Source organism: Budorcas taxicolor, chromosome 5 (assembly GCF_023091745.1).
Source record: "Budorcas taxicolor isolate Tak-1 chromosome 5, Takin1.1, whole genome shotgun sequence".
In the NCBI taxonomy this organism is placed as follows: domain Eukaryota; kingdom Metazoa; phylum Chordata; class Mammalia; order Artiodactyla; family Bovidae; genus Budorcas; species Budorcas taxicolor.
In genome coordinates this window covers 54,231,270-54,247,234 of record NC_068914.1, presented here as the reverse complement: position 1 = coordinate 54,247,234, position 15,965 = coordinate 54,231,270, and the positions used below count along the sequence as shown (strand labels likewise).

The 15,965-nt window shown below is 39.1% G+C and overlaps 1 protein-coding gene and 1 non-coding gene across 2 annotated transcripts in view; one reads left to right on the top strand and one right to left on the bottom strand.

The window, feature by feature from the left end:
* PAWR (pro-apoptotic WT1 regulator) overlaps window positions 1-15,965 on the top strand; it is a 110,404-nt gene that overhangs the window by 79,578 nt on the left and 14,861 nt on the right. Inside the window, exon 3 of the mRNA XM_052641173.1 lies at window positions 8,840-8,874. Within this exon, the coding sequence (XP_052497133.1) occupies window positions 8,840-8,874 (35 nt within the window). The remainder of the gene's footprint in view (window positions 1-8,839; window positions 8,875-15,965) is intronic.
* Window positions 14,237-14,309, bottom strand: TRNAW-CCA (transfer RNA tryptophan (anticodon CCA)). The gene has a single exon. It is a non-coding gene; the product is annotated as a tRNA-Trp (tRNA).

Below are 15,965 nucleotides of genomic sequence, written 5' to 3'. Positions count from 1 at the left end.
ATTTTGATGATATTGCCAAAATTCTCTTTGTCGGTGTTAGAGCATGAACATTTTTTCATGTTATTCAAATCTCTTTATATATTATTTTCATTGGCATAGAATTTTCTTTTTTAATGTGAATAGTAGTTGACACAAATTTCCCATTAATAGGATTCCTCAGTGGTTAAACATTTTTACTATTATAAGTACTACTGAAAGTAACATCTGTATAAATTGAACTTGTTTTGAATTATTTTCTTTGGCCAGATTACCAGAGATAAGCTTATTGGGTCAGAACAGTTTTTAAAAATTATTTATTAGCTATCCCTCATGACTTGCGGGATCTCAGTTCCCCACTGGGGATTGAACTGGTTCTTCCTGCAGTGGAAGCACAAAATCGTAATTGCTGGACCACCGGTGAAAGTGGAACTTGCTCAGTCATGTCTGACTCTGTGACACCATGGCCTACGCAGTCCATGGGATCCTCCAGGCCAGAATACTGGAGCGGGCAGCCTTTCCTTTCTCCAGAGGATCTTCCCATCCCAGGGATCGAACCCAGGTCTCCCACATTGCAGGTGGATTCTTTACCAGCTGAGCCACAAGGGACCCCCAGGGAATTCCCTATAATGCATATTTAAGATTAAAAATTTATCAACATATTGCCTAAATTACTTATAAAGAAAAGTTTATCAGTTTATGTAATCAAGAGCATTTTACGAATGAGCATTTATGAATTTTATTTTACTTCTTTCTTTGATTCATTTATTGATTTTCCTTTTAAAACATTCTCAGGCTAACTGAAAAGTTACAAGTACTGTGTAGAGAATTTTTTTTTTCTCCCCTGAAAATGTTTGAGAGTAAGTTGCTAACTTGATGCTTTATTATACCCAATACTTCCCTGTGTGTTTTCTGCAAAAAAGATCTCCTGCATAACTGCAACATAGCTCTTCAAGATAGAAAATTAAAATTGACATTGACACATTTTTTTTTTACCATCTAGTTTATTCAGATACCATCAAGTTTCACCAGTTGTCCCAGTTATAGCCTAAATTATAGCAAAGGGTCTAGTTCAGAATCACACATTCTGTTTAGTTGCTGTATCTCCTTAGTGGCCTTCCGTTTGATCCGTCTTTCCTTAGCTTTCTTAATCTTAACACGTTTAAAGATTATAGGTCATTTATTTTTGTCGTATGACATATCTAATATTTACTTCTGATTAGATTCCTGCTGTGTATTTTCACAGAATTGACGCTATGCTTTTCTCAGTGTGTGGTCTATCCGGTGACACATGGGTTTAATTTGTCGCATTGCTGCTGCTGACCACTTTGATCGTGTGATTGGGCGACGTTTGCCAGGCCCCCTGCCGCTGCTCCATGCGTGTTTGCGGCTGAGCTCTCCGAGCCTGTAGACTCCTTCGTCTCTGTCAGACTCTCTACTGTCTGCATCCATTGGTCTATCTAGTTATGTCTGTATCTCTCTAGCTCGCTACTCCCCATTTTATCTGATGGGTTTTACCTTGTTATAATCTGTATTAGCTTGATTGCCACAAATCTGGTATCTTAAAACAACACAGATTTATCAACTTGCAGTTTTTAAGTTGGCAGTCTCATTGGACCGGTAAAATTGTGGACCGAAATCAAAGGATAAAATCAGGACTGCATTCCTTTTTGGATGCTATAGGAGAGAATCCATTTCCTTGCCTCTTCCAGCTCTTAGCAGCTACCTGAATTCCTTGTCCCTCTTCCTTCTTCAAAGTCAAAATTGTGACTTTTCTGCTTTGCTCTATCTCCTCTGACTTTCTGCCTCTTTCTTCTACTTTGAGTGACCATTATGATTACAGTGAGCCCATTAGATAACGCAGTATAATCTCCCTATTTAAGGTGATTGATTAGCAACCTTAATTTCCCTTTGCTGTGTAACCTAGATGTGAACATCTTTGAGGGTCATTATTGTACCTTGTTGTTCAGTTGCTAAGTCGTGTCTGACTCCTTGCAGCCCCATGAACTGCAGCACACCAGGCTTCCCTGTCTTTCACTGTCTCCGAGTTTGCGCTACCACACCACCATCACTGTTTATTTTAACACTCACATTATCGGAGCCCCTGTAACCTTTTGTATTGTTTGCTGCATCTCCATCTTTCTTCGAATACTTCGTTGTTTTCTGGTGTAATAAGGTATTGCAGACTCATCTGGAGCTTTCTTACTCCAGCCCTGAAAGCAGCTGTGCCTCTAAGGAGCCCTGATCCCTTTTATTGAAAATGATACTATGAAGCCAAGATCTGGGCTGTAGTTGTGTTCATGTTGTTGAGGTGTCACCGTTCCTAGTCCCTCTCTATGTACAGACCTACTTTGTGTGTCTATTTGCACACACATACCTGTTTGCCGCTTACTTACCTATCTAGCTAGCTACATCTATTTATGTAGATATTGAAACTAATTTATACCAGTATGGCTAATTGTAATCTGATATCGCAAGGCTTAGTCTAGTATCCGTAACTCCCTTTTCTGACATTGGGTAACCTGTTTCACATTATCTTGATATGTTTTCTTATTTATTCAGTTCTCCTGTATGTAACCTCTCGCCCATTGTGACTCCTTCCACACGTTGATCCCCTCCTCACTTCATGTGGGTTCTGACATCACACATTGGCTTCACCTTCTGCATGAACACTCTTCCCTTTCTTCAGGCTTGGCCGTTCCCTTGTGAGGCTGCAGAGTACTGTACCCTCTTGACCCTGCTTGATTCTGACTCCTCATAGCAGGTCACGCCCCCTGTGGACCCCCTGCTCACCTTGCTTTGCTCCTGCCGTCCCATGAGGGCGGCTCCTCCCTCAGGTCTGTCTTTGCCCTGCGCAGACTGAGGCGTCATGCTGGATTACTCCTGTCTGGGGATGCCTTGTCAACCTGGTTGGGTTTTGACCCACCCAGCCCAGGCTACCACTCTGTGGATGCTCTCTTCATCCCGTTTATTGGGGCTCTAGCACATCTCCCCTGCTCATTCCCTACAGAGATCCTCTCCACACCCTGCACAGGCTGTGAATTCTCCATGCCAGGCCGCCTCTTCGAGGGAATACCTTCTTTACCCTTATGGGCAAAGCCCCCATTTTGGGCCACCCTCCTCTGTGGACGGCCGTCATGCCCTCACACTCTGTTTAGGGCTCTCAGTATCCCTTCATGGGGCTCCCTTTCTGACCTCTCCTCAGGCCTGGTAGCCTGACTTCCCTTTGCTGCTCCGTCCGCCTCTCGGCGTTCTGCTCAGGCTCTGATTTCTCATACCAGGCCAAGTTCCCCTGCCGTATGTACATTATGTTCGGTTTTCTTATTTTCACCTTTAAGTTATTTTATCAGTTATACCTTACAGATATTCCATTCTTCATTCATCTTCAACTTTGTATCCTTAGTGTCAATACATTGTGTACACCAACCAGTATAGGTATTTTAATTTAGTCCTGAAAGTCATTTAATGCGGTATACCATAGTTTTACTGGGGGCTCAAATAAATTTGAATAATTTGAGTATTATTTTACTATATTCTACTGGGCCAGTGTTTGTCTGATCTTATTTCACATGTGCTTTTATATTTGTTCATACTTTACAAATTGTGATCTCCCATTGCACCTGTAAAGACAATGTTTGTGGGATTTCCTTATTGAGCATTGTAAGCTTGAATGAAGCAGAATGTTTTATTTAAACTTACATAAACCAATTTGCTTTGCCAACATTTCCTAAGCTCTACATAGATCTTTCCCCTTTCCTTTGTAATATAAACCATCCCATTGCAAGGAAGATTATTTCAGGAAAAGTATATTTTAAATCAGTAGTATAATAGACTTTGGAGTTATTAAAGGTCTAATTCCATCATCTTTGAAACTTTAAAGACCAGTATAGTCTTAACATTTGTATTTTTTATAAGCAGTTTCAGTGATACTGAAAGTGTTTCTTCTCCCCCGCCCCCACGTTTAGACTAAAATTGTCAACTTTTTAACAGTTATAGTAATTGTAAAGTTATCACTGTTAGCTTGGAAGTCTTTGTGGTCCCTGAAATATAGAGGCCTGTAGTTATATTTGTATAGAATTGTGTATTAACACGTAGAAGCATCAAGCATTTTCCTCTTCAAAATTGTAAGGGACTGTTAAACTGCACTATAGGTGTTGATTTTTTTTTCCTTCTGTCTAACATTTTAGTTTTGTCTTTTTGTCAGGGCGTAAAGATGGCTTTAAACTCCTGTCTGTACATATCAGTTTTGAATACACGTGAGAAGCAGGCTGCCACCCCTCCCAGTCTCTGCTGACGCTAATGTAGTCTGTCTGATTTGAGGAACATTTGGTTGTTAAGCAATGAAATTTGGTTACCAGAGTCACTGTGAAATAACATTTAGCTACAAAATGTATAATCTAATAAAAATAGTTTTCAAATCTGGCCAATAAGCAATAAGCCTGAGTGTTGGTCTGCGTTAGAATCTTAACTTGAATATTAGTTATATTGAAATAGACTTAAATCTGATTGTTTACATATCTTGGACTTGAGCATGGAGTAGTTTGGTCAAGTATGTCTGAGTTCATAATTTTATCAGTTGTACCAGACGAATTGTACAGAAAATACTGTAAAACTTGAGATATGTTTTAAGTGACTGTGTGCTCAGTTATGTCTGACTCTTTGCAATCCCATGGACTATAGCCTGCCAGGCTCTGCTGCCCATGGAATTTCTCCAGGCAAGAATAATGGAATGGATTGCCATTTCCTACTCCAGAGGATCTTCCCTACCCAGGGATTGAACCCACATCTCCTGCATTGGCGGGCGGATTCTTTACCACTGTGCCATCTGGGAAGCGCCTTTTAAGTGACCAGTTGTTTTTTTAAAAGCTGTAAGAAATGTAAAAAATTAGTAACATACAACTTATTTTTATTAATAGTATACTTCAGTGGTACTTTTTAGTCATTTATAGGTGGGTTAGTGTAACAGTAGTATCATGCCACTATAGTGTAGTGTTGCTAAAAACATCCTGCATCTCACATTTCTGTACATATTAAAATTCTAATCTGAATGTGTATTGGTCTCTACTTCTACCATGTAAGGGGAAAATGCCTACATGAAGCCTCAATAATATTTTTTATTGCCAGGTTTCCATACCATTACAGTCAGTATATCAGCTGCACACAAATCCGTAAATGCAGCAGAGGCTCTTATGATTTAGCAGTTATGCTAATTTCATTGCAGTAAGAAGTAGTCTGCTTCTAAGTCGCTTCGTTCATGTCCGACTCTGTGCGATCCCATAGACGGCAGCCCACCAGGCTCCGCCGTCCCTGGGATTCTCCAGGCAAGGACACTGGAGTGGGTTGCCATTTCCTTCTCTGATGCATAAAAGTGAAAGTGAAGTCGCTCAGTCGTGTCCGCCTCTTAGCGACCCCATGGACTGCAGCCTACCAGGCTCCTCCATCCATGGGATTTTCCAGGCAAGAATACTGGAGTGGGGTGCCATTGCCTCAAGCTGATGTCATTTTTTGAAATATTTCAATTATAACCCAAATCAGAGAAAGGTGTTTATGTTTTGGACCTTACTGCGTCATTAGCGTCTTTTCTAATTCATATTTAATTTAGATGGACATCCTTTAAGGTCTGTGCCTAAAGTTTTAGTTCATATATAATAAGATTAGGGAATATTATGAAAGAAAACCTTGATAAAATATTAGTTGGAATACTGCTTATAAAACTTAAGGGGATGAGTTGCATTTGAAATCATTACTTTGAGTGTATACACATAACTTTAGTATTTCTTTCTGCTTTATCTAAATAACCAGGATTAAACATTTTAATCTAGTTACTGTGGTTTAAAAAATAGTTTTAAAAACTAGATCTTTTTTTTTTTTTTTGCCTTTTAAAAAATTTATTTGTTTGTTTTAATTGGAGGCTAATTACTTGACAATATTGTGGTGGTTTTTGCCATACATAGACATGAATCAGCCACGGGTGCACATGTGTTCCCCATCAAGAACAAGAACCCCCTTCCCATCTCCCTCCCCATCCCATCCCTCAGGGTCATCCCAGTGCACCAGCCCTGAGCACCCTGTCTCATGCGTTGAACCTGGACTGATGATTCGCTTCACATATGATAATATACATGTTTCAATGCTATCCTCTCAAATCATCACACCCTCACCTTCTCCCACACAGTCCAAAAGTCTGTTCTTTACATCTGTGTCTCTTTTGCTCTCTAGCATATAGAGTCATTGTTACCATCTTTCTAAATTCCATATATATGTGTTGCTGCTACTGCTGTTGCTGCTGCTGCTAAGTCACTTTAATCATGTCTGACTCTGTGTGACCCCATGGACAGCAGCCCACCAGGCCCCTCTGTCCACGGGATTCTCCAGGCAAGAATATGGGATCGGATTGCCATTTCCTTCTCCAATTAAAAAACTAGATCTTATAAAGTATATTCTTTGTTGTTATTCACTTAGAGATATCATATTTTTATAAATAGGAGCTCTGTTTTACATGTTTGGTGTTAGAGTACAAAGATTCATCTGTCTTACCTTTAGGGTCTCATAGTTTAATGACAGGTAGATAAGAAACTGTTTAAAGTTGACTTGCTAGGCTTTTGTTACTGTCCCTGCTATGAGATCAGTTGGTGCCCAGAGGAGGGTAAAATGTCTTTGAACCAGCTATTGGACCATAGCTCCTCCGGGGTGATGCTATTAAAGGGCCTGGCCCACACACATGAGTACTTCTTGTATCGTATCACCTGGTTGCTTTTGACAACTTTTTAATTCCAAGGTGATGCTTTTTCTGTAACTGTAGATTACCAGGGAAGTTATTTCTATAGGTTGTCAATATATATTTATTGCATACTGTTTATACTGAGTTTTTTGGGGAAAAAGGAATCAAAGGTGAGAGACCCCTGCTGCCCCTTTATTGCGTTACTTAAAAATGTGATAGTCATATTTAAATAAGTGATGCAGGCTGTTGTGGCATGTGCTGTGTGTGCTCAGTCATATCTGACTCTTTGTGACCCCATGGACTAGAGCCCACCAGGCTCCTCTGTCCATGGAATTTCCCAGGCAAGAATACTGGGGTGGGATGCCATTTGCTTGTAGGCTGTAGTAATGGGATTTATTGATTTGGAGGAATTAAGTCAGATTTATTAAAGTTCTGCTCAGAAAATTCAGTAAAGATTTTTCTACATTCTGGGTTTTTTAAAAAAAAACCTTCGCTGTCAATTTTAAATTATTAACCTGTTGTAAAGGAGTTTTGCTAATTGTTTTGATCACTTCTGTCATTTAATCCCCACAACAACAACCTGGTAAAGTAGACATTGTTTCTATTGCTGTTTTAGAGATGAAGAAACTGAGATTAATGGAAGTTAAATGACTTAACCACAGTCTCAGAGCTACTGGGTGGCCTGTCTGGTTGGAACTTGAATCTAAGTCTTACTCATAACTGTATGGTTTTCTATCTTGTTTTTCCACATTGATACATTTTTTACTGTACCATGTAGTATTTGCTGTTTCAGGCTGGAATCTGATCATCTTATGGGCTTTCCTAGTGGCTCACATGGTAAAGAATCCACCTGCAGTGCAGGAGATCTGGGCTTGATCCCTGGGTCTGGAAGATGCCCTGGAGAAGGGAATGCCTACCCACTCCAGTATTCTTGCCTGGAAATTCCATGGACAGAGGACTCTGGCTGGCTGCAGTCCGTGGGGTTGCAGAGTCAAAGAACTACTTATTTAAAAATTTTTTTAAAAAATTATAGGAGTATAGTTGATTTGTAATCTGTCAATTAAGACTTATCATTTAATTTTGACTATGTGTTAGTTGCTCAGTCGTGTCCATCTCTTTGCTACCCCATGGACTGTAGTCTGCCAGGCTCCTCCATCAATTTGATTTTCCAGGCAAGAATACTGGAGTGGATTGCCATTTCCTTCTCCAGGGGATGTTCCCAACCCAGGAATTAAACCTGGGTCTCCTGCATTGCAGGCAGACTCTTTACTTTACCATCTGAGCCACCAGGGAAGCCCTACTTTTGACTGTGTTATTAAAATGAAACTGCAGAAGACAAAACAGAGTCTTCAACCAGCCTTCAGCAGAAGGCTGCCCTATTGGTTTCAAGGCAACATACTTTTCCCATTTCCCTGGTGGCTCAGTGGTAAAGAATCTGCCTGCCAAGCAGGAGATGCAGGTTTGATCCCTGGGTTGGAACAATTCCTTGGAGAAGGAAATGGCAACCCACTTTAGTATGCTTGGCTGGGAAATCCCATGGACAGAGGAGCCTGGTGGGCTGTAGCCCATGGGGTTGTGAAAGAGTCGGACATGACTTAGCGACTAAATAGCAGCAACAATAGTTTTCTCACCTCAATGCTTAATATTAACTTACAGCTATCTTTTGGTGGTGGGGGGGGGGGTCTAGCTTAGAATCAGCATTAAAAATATTTTCTCACCTTTAATTTTTAGCTATTTTAAAAAATAAGCATTAATCATTATATGTTTGTGGTGAATTCCACCCCCGCCCCCCGCTTTTTTTTCTTTTTTTAAACTGAGGGCATAGAAAACACTAGAAGGGGGATATGTTGTGTTTTTTAATGCTTGACTTCCAAAAATGTTTAAATTGGTTGATGAATGATAACCCTTTAAAATTTTTTTCTAAGCGTTTAAAATGTTTCCAAATTAAAGATATAATTTTTAAAGTGATTGGTTTTGTCTGAAAAATCAAATGTAGGATATTGTTTTGTTTGATCAGCAATGTGAATTTTTAAAAATAATGGTAATTGTTCCAACATTCTCTATCAGTTGTTTTATATAACCTGGAATTGTGTGTGCTTTTATACATACCCAAACTGATATGTTGTTATTTTTACTTTATAGGAGCCATCTAGAACAGTTTCAGGAAGATACAAAAGGTAAGAATCCGTAAGTTAAGACTAAGAACATATTGTAAACATAAGTATAATGTCAGAAACCTTAATTGTCCTCTTAAAAAGAAACTGCATTGTAGGCAGACCACAACTTACTCTCACATACTTTGCAGTCCGAAAACTGCACACTACATGGATTTGTAAAGGTTTGATGAACTTAGCAAAAGAAAACTTAGAGTCATTTTCACTTGTGTGTTTAAACACTGAAAAGATAAGTATAACAGCTGTATTAGTCAGCTTGGAATGCCATAACAGAATGCCATAGACAGGATGGCTAAAATAGAAATTTATTTTCTCACAGTTCTGGAGGCTGTGAAGTCCAAAATCGGTCAGAGTGACAGCATGGTCTGGTTCTGATGAGGGTTCTCTTCTTGACTCTCAGAGAACTGCCTGCTCACTGTGACCTCATGTGATGGAGAGAGTGGGTAATTTGGTCCCATTCTGTTGGGGAAGGCCCGCCTGCCAGTTGCAGACTTAGCAGCTCGCTGCTGTGTCCTCACGTAGTGGGAGGGGCTGGAGAGCTCTGTGGCGGCAGTGCTCTCACACAGGTGCAGAAGGGCTCCAGCTTTGTGACCTAGGCACCTCCCGCAGCCTCACCTTCCAGTGCCCGTACGGTGGACATTAGGGTTTCAACATAAGAGTTGGGAGGGACACAAGCATTCAAACCAGAGCAAGTCCATAGCACCACCTATTCACAATTGAATAATGCTTTTCACCAGAAAATGTGTTTGAGTGTATGTGCTTATGTATAGGAGGAAGATCAGAATTAAGTATGAGAAGTTGTTTAACAGAGTTGCCTGAAGTAGTAATGTCCTTCCCTGTTAAAGCCATAAAGTTGCAGAAGATGTGGTCATCATGCTTGTGCTAATAATTGTAGAATAATGGTAAATCTTATCAAGTCTTCTAATGTCCAGGGTGCTTTATGGAGATCTCATTCAATTTTTGCAGTTATCTTATAAAGAAGGTACTGTTGGTAAGATATTTGCTTTTACTTTGTAGGTGAGGGAAATGAGATAAAGAGGTAGAATCATTTCACTGTGGTTACAAAACTAGTCAGTATGAACGCAGATTTGAACTCAGGCAACCTGACTCCAGAACCCACATGCCTGTGCAAGACAATCTACTTAGATTTATATGTATAAAACCTCTGTTTTCTTCTGTTTTATGTTAAGTTTAAAATATATGGTTAAAAGTTGTGGATGTTATAGTGTATATAAATAAAATATTGAATAGGAAGAGCTGTAATTTTATTACTAACTTATTAAATAGAAAAGATGTAAATGTTTAGTGATAAAACAATGTTTAAGAAGGCTAAGGTAATCAACGACTGAGTAAGTAAATCTGACATATTTGCCACTGCTGCTGCCTTTCACTTTAATTCCTGAGTAATCTTGATACAGGTATAATGAAGCCTGTGATTCCTTTAAACTTCTAACATGTAAGCATTGTTTGGTAATTTTTATTTAGCATGACTAGTTTAAACTGGAAAGAATCTTTTTTTGTTTGCTAGCAAGCATTGTCAATCAAAAAGCTTTGATTTGGCCCATTTGCAGGCCACGTTCTCAAACCAAAATATTTTTATCAGTTTTTGTTTTGGGAAATAAAAATGAACTTCAGTAATGATACCACATTTGTTGTATCATTCATACACATTTAGTTCTTAAGTCAGTTCAGTTCAGTTGCTCAGTCCTGTCAACTCTTTGCGACCCCGTAAATCGCAGCACTCCGGGCCTCCCAGTCCATCACCAACTCCCGGAGTTTACTCAAACTCATGTCCATTGAGTCGGTGATGCCATCCAGCCATCTCATCTTATGTCGTCCCCTTCTCCTCCTGCCCCCAATCCCTCCCAGCATCAGAGTCTTTTCCAATGAGTCAACTCTTCGCATGATACACCTTAAATTATAATTGGCACTTTTCAGATTTGCATTCTTTAGTTAGCGTCATCAGGGGAATAATTTCCTTACAAATCTTCATCAAAAGCTTAACTTACCATTGATCATTTATTTACCATTTATCATTGTGTTAAATCAGGAAGACAATTGATTTCACATGGTGAATGTTTTTATTTTTAAGCTTTTTAGACCATTATTTTACTTGTGACCTGTTTGTACACTTGTTGCTTCTTTTATTTTCATAGCCTAGAACATCTGGTTTGCTACTTTTCAACTCTCAAAGGTTTAGCCATGTTTAATACTACTAAAAAAACAAAAAATATTTAAAGTTTCTAATCATTATTCACAAACTCTTTGCAACTCAGACACAAGATAAAAAACAAAATCTAGATCTGAACTTATCAGTGCCTTATCTAGAGGAATTTGTTGTATTGTATATCAACAGTTCATTGCATTCATTAATCTGTCAACAAGTTGCAACAAAGACTGGAGAATGTATATTTCTTGGAGAGGGTGTCTGCTGATTAATGGGAATGAAAAAAAGGAGGAATGGTCTAAAGAATAGATATTTGGCATTATATGTTAGAAAATATTTTCAGTAAACCGAATAACTTATACATATGGCTAGACAAACTTAAAAAGTCATTAGAGGATACAAGCCATCCACAAGACCAGTTTGTGTGTGTTGTTATAAATTATGAATTAAATATTAATTTTTTCTTACAGTTATCAAGGATGCATTGAATTTGTTAAGCAGTGACTCTAGTTATGCCCTATTTATTGAATCAACTCGTTTACCTAGAACATTTCTTAAATATTCACTGAACTCCTTTTTATAAAACATGTTTAAATGGGCCTCCCTGGTGATCTAGTGGTTAAGGTTTTGCGCTCCCAGTGCAGGTCCGATCGCTGATCAGGGAACTAGATCGCATATGCCACAACTAAGAGTTTGTATGCTGCAGCTAAAGGCTCCTCCGCATGCCACAGCAGAGGTTAAAGATTCCTGTGTGCTGCGAGTAAGACCCGACACAGCCAAAGAAATAAATATTTTTTTAAAAAAACAACGATGTTTCAATAACTTTGGAAAATTATTTGGAGGTGGGGGTCATAAAGTTTCTGAAACTTAAGGTTTAGGAAGGGTGGACTGGTGGTCATGTATTTGTGGGGTTTTTTTCTCCCCAGTGTGTAATTTTCATAATAGAATGTTTACTTGGTTAAGTTTATAGTGATCTCTTTAAGATAATTTACTGTATTTAACGTATGAGAAAAGAACATGTATGATAGCCCCTAACAGAAAAACTTAAATTTATAACAATGAGATAGTGTATATGCTGTAATATATTAAAGTTACAATATGGACATTAAACTGATGTTGTAGAAAACATTACCTATAAGAATTAATAATTATAGGAAAAATATTACCTATTAAACGAGTAGAGGGAGCACATATAACAAAGGGTATGACAATGAAACAATGTCTCTTATATAAAGTGTTCTAAACTTGAGCTCTATTGACAAGCTGCTAAATTTCTGTATAAAAGAATATCATGCTTATTTGGGAGAAGAGCTGCACTTTTCATCAGATTTTCAAAGGGATCTGCAATCCAAAAAGGTTATGAACTACTAATAATTGATATATTGTGGAATTGTGGCTCAGCTGGTAAAGAATCCACCTGCAATACAGGAGACCTGGGCTCGATCCCTGGGTTGGGAAGACCCCCTGGAGAAGGGAAAGGCTACCCACTCCGGTAGTCTGACCTGGAGAATTCCATGGACTGTATAGTTCATGGGGTCGCAAAGAGTGGGACACGACTGAGCGACTTTCACTTTCACAACATCTGTTGTCTCTGGGTTATTGGGGTTACTGGAGAGATTGATCATATTATCTGTTTCCCACGGTGAATGTGTATCGTAATTTTAATAGAGTCTGAGAAGTGACTTTTGTATTTAGCTGTTGCTCTGTTTATGTGTGTGTGTTTAAAGGGAGAGAGAGCCTACACAGCGGGTGGGGCTGTTAGGACGGTGGAACTGGAGTGGTGGAGTGCAATAAGGCAGGGAACATATTACAATTCGAGGCTAGGCTTGCACTTGCTGGTTATTTAAGAATGTTACAGTTTAGCCAGTACTTCTGGATATTTGATCTCCTTTCTAAAAGAAGGATTTTACTCATGAGCCTAATTGGGAAACTTTAAAATATCTTATTTTAGCATAAAGTTCCTCTAGTTGTAATCTCATGGTGCTGCCAATCTTGTCCTCATGGTAGTTTTAGAATAACAATGTTTTATCCCCCAACACAACACCTTCTACTCTTGCCACAGAAAATTCCCAGAGGGGGGAAATTTTCAGTAAATGGTGCTGTTTATCCTTGATAATACTGTTTATTCTTTATCCTTTTCTGAACATTTTGGTTAATAACTTTGTAACTAAGGGCAGAGGAGGATTCTTTTTGGAGGTGTATTAGTTAGAGATTTGTGTTAACATTCCTGAATAGAACATTGCAATCTTTTTGGAGTTAATAAAACAATCTTTTATTCTGGGTATTGTGCACTGTACATATCTAGCCCTGAAAATCAGTTAAAACATTTCTGTTTTTAAAATAAAACAGAACTAAATTTGGCAATAAGAGCTAGTAACACAATTATTCACAATTATGACAATATTCTTTACAAACATAATACATAGTAGGGATAAATCACTGATTTTTTTTCAGTAATATTTCTTGTTTTGAATTTGTATATTATCATTTGCATAAAGCCTAATAAGAAGGACTTTTTAATGAATAGATTAAGCTTTTTGAAATCTTACTTTAAGCTTGTATGTACATCAAGCAAATACAAACATATTAAGGTATATCCACATGTTGGATTTTTATTTGTAGTTGTCAGCATTGTAGTTTGTATTTGAATAATCATGTGGTTGATGCAGGTGAGTGGACTTTTTTTAAGTGAAAAGAGGCCTTTAAAACGATTCTGGTTCTCTTTTATGTATGCTGCAACTTAGGCGACACCTTGCTCTGAGTCCCTCCTACCCCTCTGCCGGCATTTCCCGGTGTTGTTTGTATTTCTTCCTTTCCTGTGCTTACTCTTTATGTGTTGGTGTTACTCAGCACTTTGTCGTATTGTTTTTGTTCTGTCTATTTGCATTAGAAAATTTTTTTCACTCTGATGACTTCAGTTATTATAGATACCTATGCTGATGATTCCAAATCATTAGCTCCATTCCTATATAACCAACAACTTTAAAATATATATTTTTAGATATCATAGAAGCATCTGAAACTCAGCATGTTCAAAAGCAAACTTGTGAAACTTAGATTTCAGTGAAAGTGAATGTGACGTTGCTCAGTCGTGTCCGACTCTGCCACACCATGGACTGTAGCTTAACAGGCTCCTCTGTCCGTGGAATTTTCCAGGCAAGAGTACTGGAGTGGACTGCATTTCCTTCTCCAGGGGATCTTCCTGACCCAGGGATCGAACCTGGGTCTCCTGCATTGGAGACAGATGCTTTACCATCTGAGCCACCAGGGAAGCCCTAGATTTCAGTAGTTGGTATCAAAATCCATTCTTACTCTAGTCAGAAATCTGGACGTTGCTTTTGACCCTTCTTTTTTTTTTTCCCCCTCACTGCCTCGTTAACATTCAGTCATTTACCAAAACTTGTTGAATTTACTTCCTGTGTAGCTCTAGTGCCTACCCACCAATCTAGGATATCATCATCTCTTACATAGATTATAATAGCTTCCACACTGGTCTCCCTGCCTTCAGTTTTGCTTATTTCCTGTCTACTTTGTTAAAATGATTCTCTCACTTTCCCTGCTTTAATGACTTCCTGTGACCTTTAAATGAGTCTAAGCTAGTTTCCAAGGCAGGGTGATACTCAAGATAAGGTTGGGTGCAGGAGGAAAATATTAGATCTTCTGTTTCTATTTACCTTTTAATTTAAAAGACACTAAGACATTTACGCTCATCTCTTGATACATGGGGTATTGGGTCCAGGACCACCAAAGATACCAAAATCTGTGGATGCTCAATTCCCTTATGTAAAATGATGTATTTGTGTATAATTTATGCACATCTTCCTGTATACTTTAAATCTCTAGAATACTTATAGTACCTAATACAGTGTAAGTGCTATATGAATATAAGTTTTGCATTTTGGAAATTTCCGGAATTCCCTTACTCTGAATATTTTCTTCCATGGGGATTGGTTTAGTTTGTGGATATGGAACCCACAGATTCATAGGACCCACTGATGCTTAGTAACTCACACGCTATACTAGTTCAGTTCAGTCGCTCAGTTGAGTCCAACTCTTTGTGACCCCATGAATTGCAGCATGCCAGGCCTCCCTGTCCATCACCAACCCACGGAGTTCACTCAAACTCATGTCCATCAAGTCAGTGATGCCATCCAGCCATCTCATCCTCTGTCGTTCCTTTCTCCTCCTCCCCCAATCCCTCCCAGCATCAGAGTCTTTTCCAGTGAGTCAGCTCTTTGCATGAGGTGGCCCAAGTACTGGAGTTTCAGCTTTAGCATCAGTCCTTCAAGAACTGAGAACACCCAGGGCTGATCTCCTTTAGAATGGACTGGTTGGATCTCCTTGCGGTCCAAGGGACTCTCAAGGGTCTTCTCCAACACCACAGTTCAAACGCATCAATTCTTTGGCCCTCAGCTTTCTTCACAGTCCAACTCTCACATCCATACATGACCACAGGAAAAACCATAGCCTTGACTAGACAGACCTTTGTTGGCAAAGTAATGTCTCTGCTTTTGAATATGCTATCTAGGTTGGCCATAACTTTCCTTCCAAGGAGTAAGCGTCTTTTAATTTCATGGCTGCAGTCACCATCTGCAGTGATTTTGGAGCCCCCCAAAATAAAGTCTGACACTGTTTCCACTGTTTCCCCATCTATTTGCCGTGAAGTGATGGGACCAGATGCCATGATCTTTGTTTTCTGAATGTTGAGCTTTAAGCCAACTTGTTCACTCTCCTCTTTCACCTTCATCAAGAGGCTTTTTAGTTCCTCTTCACTTTCTGCTATAAGGGTGGTATCGTGTGCACATCTGAGGTTATTGATATTTCTCCCGGCAATCTTGATTCCAGCTGTGCTTCTTCCAGCCCAGCGTTTCTCATGATGCACTCTGCATAGAAGTTAAATAAGCAGGGTGACAATATACAGCCTTGA